The sequence below is a fragment of the Vanessa atalanta genome, chromosome 4 (assembly GCF_905147765.1).
Source record: "Vanessa atalanta chromosome 4, ilVanAtal1.2, whole genome shotgun sequence".
NCBI classification, from domain to species: Eukaryota; Metazoa; Arthropoda; class Insecta; order Lepidoptera; family Nymphalidae; genus Vanessa; species Vanessa atalanta.
Genome location: NC_061874.1, coordinates 13,829,357 through 13,841,593, shown reverse-complemented (window position 1 = coordinate 13,841,593; position 12,237 = coordinate 13,829,357). Strand labels below are relative to the sequence as shown.

The 12,237-nt window shown below is 32.0% G+C and overlaps 1 protein-coding gene across 1 annotated transcript in view; it reads right to left on the bottom strand.

The window, feature by feature from the left end:
* Positions 1–5,211: 5,211 nt before the first annotated feature.
* Positions 5,212–12,237, bottom strand: part of LOC125078010 (protein O-mannosyl-transferase TMTC1-like) — a 106,456-nt gene continuing 99,430 nt past the window's right edge. Inside the window, exons 4-14 of the mRNA XM_047690151.1 lie at positions 12,072–12,206; positions 11,730–11,900; positions 11,351–11,540; positions 10,994–11,115; positions 10,162–10,326; positions 9,974–10,087; positions 9,324–9,467; positions 7,142–7,341; positions 6,628–6,781; positions 5,972–6,089; positions 5,212–5,736 (exon numbers count right to left, since the gene is read on the bottom strand). Coding sequence (XP_047546107.1) covers positions 5,443–5,736; positions 5,972–6,089; positions 6,628–6,781; positions 7,142–7,341; positions 9,324–9,467; positions 9,974–10,087; positions 10,162–10,326; positions 10,994–11,115; positions 11,351–11,540; positions 11,730–11,900; positions 12,072–12,206 — 1,807 coding nt within the window. The 3' untranslated portion in view covers positions 5,212–5,442. The remainder of the gene's footprint in view (positions 5,737–5,971; positions 6,090–6,627; positions 6,782–7,141; positions 7,342–9,323; positions 9,468–9,973; positions 10,088–10,161; positions 10,327–10,993; positions 11,116–11,350; positions 11,541–11,729; positions 11,901–12,071; positions 12,207–12,237) is intronic.

Below are 12,237 nucleotides of genomic sequence, written 5' to 3'. Positions count from 1 at the left end.
AACCTACTCCATAAAGAAAACACAGCTGCATCATGATACAGTTTAATACCACTTGATTAAATAATGTGCTTTTTATCAGTATGCTATTTCCGTGCTGATTGTGAACAATCGTCTAAATATATATTGCTTAAAATTAGAGTGCTATTATCGAGTGTGTGTTGTTTTATTTTTATGAGAATAGTTGGTAAGGTCTATTACTATGATAAATATTAAAACCCATTGTGATGAGCCTATTAAATGCCTTTTGATGACAAATTGACACTAACTTAGCCGACAAGACGCTCATCAATAGCGTAAGGTAATACTTTGTTATTTTTTTGTATTTTCATGGAAATGTAAATAATTAATTTAAAAATTTTCCTAGCAATGTTATAAAAATGATTTGTTTCTTTTAAAAGTTTCGAATGATAAGAAATTCATTAAAATATTTAATCGATATTCCGTAATGATCCTTGACCACAATAATAATATCGTAATGAGGTTTTGTATTAAAATAAATTGTGTATTGTCTAGGGTCACGGACTTAGAAATCGATTTAAATTTGATGCTGTCCTACTTTCTCATAAATAGATGACATCTGACAGAAAAGGATAGATGATGAATGGTGAGTCAAAAAAAGACTGTACGTTACGAATTCCGATTTATCTTTAGAGTATCAATAAGAATGTTGACGTAACTTTTATCAACCATTATATTACAACAAGAATTCATTTATTTGGAATGGTGCTAATTAAATTTTACAATTGTAATCAATATAATATTTTGTAAAGTTCAAGATCTATTGGTGAGATTGATAAGTTATTTCAGAGTAAAGCTTTCGCAATGTCAAGCTAGTTTAATTGGTTTACTTTTGAATATTTATCATAAGTTTTAATTGATATTTACACAAAAACTGCTTATAAATTAATGTCTTAAAATTTTAAGATAATGACGCACGAGTCTTCTTCGTTATGCCAAATAACTAATAAACTAACAATTAATAATACCGATGATAAATATAATATTTATCATAGAAAAATATTTACATAAACAAATACAAAAAGAGCAAAAAAATATATTAAATTTATTTTGTGATCAACAATACGGCGTATGAAGTAAACATTACCATACGACATTGAAGAAGAACTATTATGTTATACTATATGACATAAAAAACAATAATAACACAATAGCATAAAATTACAATACGTAATAACACTTTTACCAAATTAAAAACAAATTAGAAAGTTCAAACTATTAAATTATCTCCGAGATCTGTCATAACGCCGATCTTTGAGCAACTATCGCTTATATTTTTTTTCTTTTATGTTGCCGCAAAGAGAATTATTAATTAATTGCGATTAGATATTTCGTAAATCCATTAACGGTTTTAGTTGAAATAAATTAATTTACACAAGATGGGTGACAATACAATCGACCTCGAAAATTTACCAAAGACTGATTGTTTTTTTATAAGCCAGATCATAGTGCCTCGTTAGTCGAGCGTGTCTATCCATATTATGTAAATATGTGGGAAAAGCTTGTCTAGTTAGTCTGCTATAAAATTTTAGTAGCAGTTCGAAGAAAATAAGTTAGCAGTGTTACAGTCCACAACAACATGTACATCCTGCAAATTTCAAACTGCTGGGCTAAGGGCTCCTCTCCCTTTGAGAAGAAGGTTAGGAGCAAATTTCACCACGCTTCAATGCGGGTTGGTGGATTCACATGTGGCAGAATTTCCTTGAAATTAGACACATGCAGGTTTCCTCACGATGTTTTGCTTCATCGCCGAGCACGAGATGAATTATAAACACAAATTAAGCACATGAATTTTTTTAGTGGTGCCTGTGTTTGAACCCGTCAACGGTTAAGTGTACGCGTTCTAACCACTGGGTCATCTCGATTCAGTGTTATAATTCGTTCAGAAGAACGTCTTCATCATTATTATATGACAGGACTAGTCTCTAATAAAAATCAAATATTCTCAAACATCTGTTTATTTCAAATACGTAAACAATTCTTTACATTTACAGCAATAAATGCTTATTCGTCGATTTATATTTGAATCGCTAACCCACATCTGCGCGCGAGCTATTGGCACGCGTTACAAGTTATTTAGTAATAAATTATGATCATCCTGAAATAAAATATCGTAAAGCAAAATCTATTACGTGTTTAGAGCTAACGTGAACAGTTCCACAGTGATGGTCATACCACCCCGAGAAACGGTAATGTTGGACATTTTGATCACACTACTCCGTCACTTTACTAAAAAAATAATTTATATGCAACGAAGAGGCTTTGAGTAGAAGGTGATAATATAATGTTCAAAGTCCACCAAAACCTCGCGTGCACATTAAAAATAGAAAAATCGCTAACTGTAACACATGAATTTTATTTTTGGCCCTCAATCAGAATATCGTACTCGTGCGCAATTATGGGTTGGTTATTTCTGCAATATAATTTGTAATTCATAATTATTATAGTCATGTCAAGTTACCTTAGAACAAAGGTCATGATAGTTGAATTCATATGTGCCTGATTTTATTTAATAATCCATGATATTTACAAGCTTTTATTTAATTTCAACCGTTTATAAATTCTAGCAATTGTGTTTTAAGCTAATATCAGCCAAACGATTGAGCTGACATTCTGTAAAACTTGGTAAAGGTGATAACTTTACTTGTGGGTAGTTATCATCCTCGCATTATATATTCTATCGCCAAACAACAATATTCAGGATTGTTGTGTTACGATTTGAGGGGTGACACTGGGGGGCGGGGCGCCTTGACATCTTAGTTCCCAAGATTAGTGGCGCATTATTGAGCTTATTTTATTTTATGCCAATGTTCATGGGTGGTGGGGACCACTTTCCACCAGGTGGCCCATTTTCTCGTTACACCTATTCTATATAAAATTAATTAAAATTATATTACATTCGTTTTAGTTCATTAATTAAATAAAAGCTTGCTTATAAAAAGATTTATTTTTAACTTTATGTCTTATTTTACAGGTACTTACGTTTGCTGCCATTATTTACCAGTAAAAAGTAAAGTATGAAATAATACGAGGCAATAGTTTGTCCAATGGAAGTACAATAATCTTATTATTACAACGATAGGCTTCGCATATCAATACTTTTATCAATTAAATTATAATCCTTACATATATAGTTTTCTACAATATTTACAATAGCGATAGTTGAAATGCTTTAGAATACTTTAAACTGAACAATTTTACTAAATTCAAGTATCAACAAAAGTATCTCCTATGTGTCTTAAGTAGATTTTTTTTTAATTTTCGTTGCATATAGATATAGTTATTAATTAATTGAATATACGTTGTGACTTTACAGTTAATCAGAAAAATCCACCGACTTCATTTAATAAAACAAAGCCTAACTCGAGTGAGTTAGCTGTTGAGGCAACGGTACCGGTATTTCGAAACGTTTCATAAAATTTTACTTTTTATTATTAGTAAATTATTGGTAGGCATAAGCTTACGATTTATTTATTCTTTCATAAAAGATATCTAAATTGGTTTGCTCAATGAAACAAACAGTAAAATAGATGATACGTGTTACTTTACTCAGAAATGGAAAAGTGAGTTTGTTTTTTTTTTTTAGGTCAATCATTTTGTGCAGACTGTACAAAAGCATTGATATGTTAGAAAAATATTTCCTTCTTCGGTAAACGATGGAGCTCTTTCCATCTCGTTGTATTAGTGAAATAAGAGCAGGTTCTCTAGCAATGTTTCACAGCTAACCACATGGTAAACCAATGTAAGTTATTTAAAACAGAAGTTCTTGAACAGATTTAGACTGGCGATCCCCCGATCTTAATATAACAATTACTGACCGTGAGAGAATTTCGTAACGACTTTGCGTAGAACTAAAGAGTTTGACTAAACGAAATTTATAAACGCTTTACAATTTATAAATAGTTTCAACCGTGATGTTTTAAATATTTTATTAATAAAAGCGGTGGATTTATTATTAACTGATTATTCGTAAAATAGATTTTCTATAAATTGTTTGATCATATGATCTACCATTTGAAATAGGTATAATATATACATAATAGTTTATACAATTCCTGAATGGCACGCAGTTGATATATTTATTTACAATATTACAAGTAAAAATTATAATTAAGAATATTGTTTCGGCGATGCAATAATTCGTTAGTGATTTGTTAATATAGCTTCAAACCAAATGTATGCTTATGTTTATATATTATATACAAAACTGAAAAAATATTTAACATTACATTTTTATTACAATAATACTAGTTTTATAAATAAACTAATGACCCGCCCCGGCTTCGCAAACGGGTGCAATGCGCTCAGTTTTTCAGTCATTAGACAATACAAACCGCTATGTCCCTGCGTTTTAAATCTCTAATATCTTGGAAAATATTAATTTAAATTATATGCTGTAAAGGGTCATTAAATACCTTGTACATTTAATATAGATCATATTAAATGTACAATGTATTTAAGGTACTTAATTGGAAAATGATTAATGCTGTATTGCTTAAAATCATTTCGAAAATAAGACATTATTTCTCATAAAAAGTAAAGGATAAAAAATGATCGTTGTGGGCTATCCCTAAGAGATAGACATATGCCATCGCGGACTTTTTTGAAAACCTTTTTAAGATGTACAATACTGTAGTACATCATTTTAATTTATCTTGTAAGGTTCAGCCAGCGCTTGCAAAGTAAGCGCAAATAATGTGTTTATTTGCGACATCACTTCAGAAACCTCTAATATTGTCAGTGTTTCTCTACTATGTTGAGCATGTATTATACATATAAAGTTTCCTCTTGAATCTATCAATTAAAAAAAAAAACTCATCAAAATCAGTTGTGTCATTTTAAAGATCTAAGCTTACACAGGGACAGACAGCGGTAACCGACTTTGTTTTTTACTATGTACCTAATGATGTAATGACTAGTTAAGTCTTTTAAAGACTAAACAATTGAACAGTATAAAAAATAAGTCAAAAGGAAAATTAAAAATTATGCTCCAACTAATAGGAATGAATTATTCGGACAAAGTCAAAATAAACAATGCGATGCACAATAAGGTGAGGGGTTCTTGTTCAGAAACTGAATTTGGCCACGCGCTCAGCTAAAAAACACACCGCGACGCATTTAATACTATCCATGATGTAAAAAGTTACATTCACTGCAATAATTATTATATTGCATTCACTGGAATATAATGTTAAATAAATAAACGCACTCGTCGCGAAAACAAGCGCACTCTGTGCTATGATTTGTAATATGTACCCCCAGATTGTTTATGAATTTTTATTATCTATCACCTTACTCTTTACCTGATATATTAGTGATGGGTTTGTGATCTGATGTACATTATTTTAAAAATAAAAAACTTTGAATGTTATTTACTAAGCTGATATTATCTATTTGATACTTGCATATAACTTAAATCTTACATTAATAAGTCTTTATCAAATGTTCGGACACGTAGGGCAGAGTATCAGAATCTTTCATTTTCTTCTTCTTATGCAAAGGACAACTCTTCTGTTTGATACCAGCCTCCGATTTATTATGAATAGGTTTATACTGAGCAGATATGGATACACTTTTCTTATTGTAAGCATTTTTTTGGCAACTTAATTTATCGTCTAGAGTAGGAACAATTGTTCTGGAATGTTCGTTCACTATTGGATGCTTAGCATCTGGCTCGTGGACTTCGAGCTGGCTGTGATGAAGGCAAGTCGATGTTACCTGAAATAATTAAGTGTATGCTAAAGTAAATAAATATTTAGATGATAAAACACATTAGGACTAAACGTATCGTCTCCAGCCTATTCAATAAAATATAGTGCTATTATTGTAAGCCAAAATTATCAGTGAAAAAATAATATAACCCATATATCGCCAGCTAACTCGGGTCTATAAAATTTGAATAAAGTCTATGAGTAGAAATATGATAATTACAATATAATAAATGTAATCATACCAACGGCGCTCGTGCGTATTTCGCAGCCCGTCCTTCGAGCTCGGTGCGCAGGCGCCACGCCGCGGCCGCCGCGCGCCGCCGCTCCGCTGCCGCCGCGCCGCCGCCGGCGCCTTGCCATCTGTAACGTGCAAGTAGAATAGAAGCATTAAATAGACCAGAACTGAGTAAAATCTAAATAATATTTAAATAATTTTACTAGCGTATTTATAATATATTTCGAAATATATTTATGGAAGGAAGTTGTTTCGTAGAGTGAACTGTTAGAAATCGTTACGTAAGGAAAAAGCGTTGCGGCCCTTTCAGACATTGAGACGATTTTTTCTCTCTTTCTCTCATTTTTTTATACATTATGGCTTTATATAAAGTTATTTTATGTTATTGTTTTAATTCGAGATTTTTAATAACAGTGTTGTTTTCGTTTTTATTTAATTCGAAAACGTTGTTAATTTAATTCATACTCTGTTATTTAGTTCATAATTAACAGTGAAAGAAATTTCTTTTCCACCGGAAATCCCACGAAATCACTTTTTTATAATATTGTTTTGCAGAAACATCGATATTTCAAACATTATTAGCCTAATAAGGTATAATATCTATTCGTACACCAATATTTCTGTTTATCTGTGTACGCAAAGAAAGTATTGTTTCATACATACCTTGTAAGAAGTTGCAACAGTCTAGCTCTTTGGCCCGCACTCCTCAATATTAAGCACGCTGCGCGTAAAGAAGGCAATGCGCCACGCTCGCCATCTCTGTCGAGTGATAGCCGTATACCTGATGTATAATAGGCGAGTGATAGTGGCCAGAGACCTGAAAATTTGAATTGAATATATTTCATTATAAAATATATTTGGAATGCTGAGCCAGTTACAGTTATCATTAAAGATATCAGTTGTTGGTCATCATTGTCCTTATAAGTCACTGATAATTCATACGTCTATGAATTTAATTGGCGTACAAATAAATAGAGAGCCGACGCGTACGTCTTACTGATGTTTGCAGCTACATTACTGAATTTTCATGTGTTTTATTCATCTCATGGTCGGCGGTAAAGGAACACATCGTGAAGAAACCTGCATGTACCACCAACCCGCATTGAAGCTTGGATCAGCGTGGTGGAATTAGAACGTGAACTAATCTACCCACGACCATGTTTTTTAAACAAATTACCTCTTCCTTTTAACCAGTTTCCATAAAGATGATAATGCTCCCAATTTTTCGGTTCCAAATCCAATAATTTTTCCAAAGTCGTTCTTTTTTCACTTTCAGGAGTGATGTGCAACAACTCTAAATGTGCTTGGACGAAACGAGGTTCTAATGATATGCATCTTTCTAGCATTTTCAAAGATTCCGCTATTCGATTCTTCTTCCTGAAAAAATAAAAACTTCCTCACTGTCAGAAATCTTAAATGTCATCTTAGTTCTCTTAGTTTAAGTAATTAGAATAATAATTTGTATTAGCTAGAAACAGCACTTGTAACATGCTTTGGCAATGTCCTTACATATATATCTAATATATATAAGAAAACCCAGTGAACATACATAAACACAAGATATATGTAGTTAACTAGTTAGTTAGTTAATCGTATTTCAAAACGATAAGTTAAAATTCGAATAGACACCATAAAGTTTTCACGTGCGTTGCAATTTATCTTATGCTCTGCAGTCAAATTTTGGCACATGCATATAACGACCATTACAGCAGTAAAATCCAAGAAGTTTTGCTTCTCCTTAATAGACGATACCTTTGCCCAACACCTGGACATTTACAGGTTTACTTTTACTTACAACTTTTAATAAGGTAAAGAAGGGTACAGTACTTTTATTCCTTAATTATGAAAATGTATCCATTCAAATAATTTATTACTAATATTAGTAGCCTGTCTAATAGCATGTAAAATAATTATTCCATGTTATTTTAGTTCTCCGAGTATATAAAAAGCGACAGAGGTTGTACTCTGAATCGCGCTGTTGTTGTACCTTTTCGAATAGTATTAACATTAAAGCGGATTTAAATAAAGGTTTTCAAGGTGGAGTTTAGTACTCATCCTCACGACTGATGAAGCTGAATAGACCAGCAGAGCCAAGAGCATAAATTCAATCATTCACATAAAAAAAAAAAAACAATAAAGTGTTTTCTCATCAACTATCAAAGTGTGGCTTAAGCATACACAGGCAATTTCACACCTGCAGAAAATTGCAAATGAATTCGAGTAGATAATTTCCGGTAGAATTGAAATAAACGTCATATTTATTAAAAAATAAACTACTAACTTACTAACTATTCCAAAAAATTTGATTATTTTTTTCTGTGCCAAATTTCATTCCAATTCGTTCAGCCGTTCTAGTCATTGTGTAACAAACATCCATCCAAACTTTCGCAATTATAACATAAGATAGACTTGATAAGACTAGATGTTCTTTGAGACTTACTTCGCGTGCAATATATTTTTTTCTGATCAATTACGTCACAAGGTTACCTCAAATTCATAACGTGTGCTTAATTAGTCTCGTTTGTGTAAAATTTAATTTGATAGTAACAGGTTATGTCTTGTTTTATCGAGACAATCATCATGTCGAAAAAGATATACCTACTAGATTATACATATTTATTATGTATGAAGCTATCATAAATTTTTAAGCTTGGTCTGAATTTTGAGCATAAACGTATCCATTATTGAGCAAGAAATTTAAATTAAATTAGATAACAATCCTTTATAGTGTTCAGATAACAAGGATAATGAGCTCCCTTTATCAGTCATGTCCTGCAACTATAGCGAAAATAAATAAAATGTTAATTCAATGACGTCAATATAATGTAAATAGAATCTGTGTCTTTTGTTGTACGATAGTATACTGTATAAAATGCATTTGTGGCTGTTTGCTTTAAAAGAATATATCATAGTTTTTTAGTTAAGGAAGAAATCGTGGGAAATAAGCTGCAAAAAGAAACCTGCTTGGGTCTAATTTGAATGAAATTCACATCCACCCACAGGTATTGGAGCAGCGTTGTGGAAATAGCTAAGGCCCCTTTACCTCAAAGGAAGAAAAGGCCTTAGCCGAGCAAAACAACAATAACAGACTGTTACATACTTACTTTGTTGTTTCTGAAACACTTATTGGTCATGGCTGAATACGCTAATAGCGACCAATAATTTATTTCCAGCCCAATATTTATTTTATCGTTTTAAATTCGTTTTCCTAAATTTAGTTGTCGCTTGAGAAAATGACAGAAACATACTTATGTTTTATGAATGTTTTTTTTTTTTTACTTCTATAGCAATAAAAGCTTTAAATTTACCATATAACGTGTATGTCTAGACTTATTCACCTAATAAAAAATCTTATTTACCTGTAAAGCTTAGCCAAATTATAATGAGCATTAACGTGGTCTCTGTTATACTTTAACGCTTGGAGGAAATGGTGTTCGGCTCGCCCCGATGCTAGGACCAGCGTGCCAAGATTATTGTGAGCGCTTGCGTAGCTTGGCCATAATCTGAAATTCGATAAGATCTTATTTATTATTAACGGTCAATAACATCTCAGCAGAAGATTTTAATGTTTAATTAACCAACTATCTTATTGTTGCTTTTATTTACAACAATAACACTATTAATAATAATATATATAAGAATAAGATAATATGAGTTAAAATGAGCTGCTTGGTGGAGAGATTGTGGATCAGTTTATCTAATCAAGTAATAAAATATACCCAATGTAATATGGTAGGTGATTATATGTTTGTATTTTAAAGTAATAAGATACACTGACGAGCAAAATATTGTCCATTTGATTATAAGTCACCGGCCATACCCTGCTACTGTAAGAAATTTAAACAAGTCAGTTTTAAACAAGCCACTGCCAACTAAAACTGACATTATAGGTACCGTTTATTTTGTTACAAATATATACAAATATAATAAAGAAGGACCTACAATCATGTACGTATGGATATTAGAGAAAACTATTTTATAATGTTACTTATATCACTTTTCAACGTACTTGAGTGCTTCCTTATAGTGATGGATGGCATTTTCTTGCTGTTCGACGTCTTTTAAGAAATTAGCGAAATTGTAATGTAATTTCGCGTTATGTGGCAGAACCGCAAGATCAGCTCTGCAAGAAATATTGAATTGTGATTTAAATGTGTATTTTACAAACTATTGTTTGGCATTTGTAAAATAGCTTACTTAAGTAACGTTTCCCTGGTTCTCCAATCTCGATTCCTCAGATAGGTCCTTGCAGCACTCGCAGCAACGAGCACCACGAAGCTCAATACCAGCAACCTGCGACCTCCCGCTCCTCGCTTCCAGATCAGCTGAACTCCATAGACCGTGATCACCACTGAACCAAAACTGAAATTTGACAGGTAGATTATTAGGTAAAGTTGAAACCAAAAAAAGCCGGACAGAATTTGATGTCTGATGAAAATAAATATTGCTTTTAAAACAATGTTAAGCCTTATTTGTGATTATATTTGATATTTCAATTAAAATTGCTAAAAATTTTTATAGAATTAAATACGTCAGGTCAGGTCAGGTAAGTCAGGTCGAAGGTACTCGTATCAATCAATTAGGTATATCTTTATTACTTTTCTTTTAAATCGTTTATCTATACTAGATCTATACTAGATAACAAAGATACTCTACTCTTTTTATGGTAGAAAAGAAGTGAAAGATAAATCGACACCACATTTTTAATCAAAACACGATCCGTGAAATTTTCATTTAAATCCCAGATACTATATGAATATTTACATTTATATATTGATACACTACATATCTGTCATGTCATTTGACATTGTACTTGTAGGAAGTAAAGCAATAGTAGCTTTAGAATTTTTTCTCGTTAAAGAATCGGTTCCTTAATATAGTAATCATCTATGATTATTTATAATTAGAGAAATATTAATACATTCGCATTATTACATGAGTACAATGTACAAAAATTACGCTATACTCAAATTTAAGACAAAATTAATGGATAAAAATTACAAAATGATTACCTTAAAAACCGCATTACCTTGGTATATAGAGTACTCGTTCAGCTACTACGAAGCCGACGGTGACCAACATATTGGAAGCAGGAAGGTAAGGAATCACTAAGAGCATCAGACCAACCACCAGAGGCGTGTGACGCTGAAGCTAAAACAAAACATTATCAAAACATAGGTAATTTACTCTCCAAATTAATTTGAATTGTCATTAAAAATAGTAAGTCGTGAAGACAAAGTTTTGGTTCTGAGTTTAATTTACTCTTAATTAAAAACAAAAAGATTGAACAATTGAACATAAGAATTAAAAAAATACTTTTGAAAATTTAATTAATAAGGAGTACACGGTTTAACAATCTCCTATATAAATTTGTCATTAAAATTACCTCTAAGTCCATTAGGCATCTATAAGACAGAGCAAGCAGTGCTATCAATGCTGCGCATGTCACCAAATTCCTTGGATCCCACCCACTAGTAATCAATGGTATTGATCCCATTTGCCAGTCATGGCTAAGAGTCCACGGGCAAAGCAGCAACCACCAATTGAACGCCGCTAAATAGCAGAAGGTCATCAATCTGAAACAAAATATTTAATCCATTTTAATTCAACTAATTTATCGATAATTTTTCTTATCTTCTTTCAGTTTCAAACGTTGCATTAAAACTTACAATTATATAGATATACTGTAATTGGGTAAAACATTGAACATTCTATCCAGTAATATAATTATTGTTCACCTTTTTCTCTTAATATACTTGAATTACCTGATTGTAATCGAAGGATGAAAGGCAGGAGGATTATCCTGTGCGGAGAAAGCTGGTAGTGATCCTTGCAGCAAAGCTAACCTAGCTATTGCCAACAGCAGAAGAACTAATAAGCCCTTTCCTACTCTCCCCCAAACATTCTCACTTTTCCAGCGACATTTCGCCGGTGACCTGGAAGAGGGAAAATCTAATTATGCCTTAAAGGTAAAACAAGGATAAAATTGACGATAGTGTCAATTTAAAAGAACTTTTATACGTAAATTGATGATTAATAGACTTAACTAGCTTCAAAATATGTAATATAATATCATATTTTTTAATTAAAATCTCAGCTAAGAATACCTTGTTAATGAGCTCCAACTACGGTATATATCAAAAGCTAAGTTGAACAGAAGTGCTGTTAGTCCTGTCTCTTTAGCCAGCATACTAAGAGCAGCCAGGACCACGCTTGACCAAACTCTTCTCCTGCTTGTCGACCTATAATTATTACATTTTATATAACTAACTA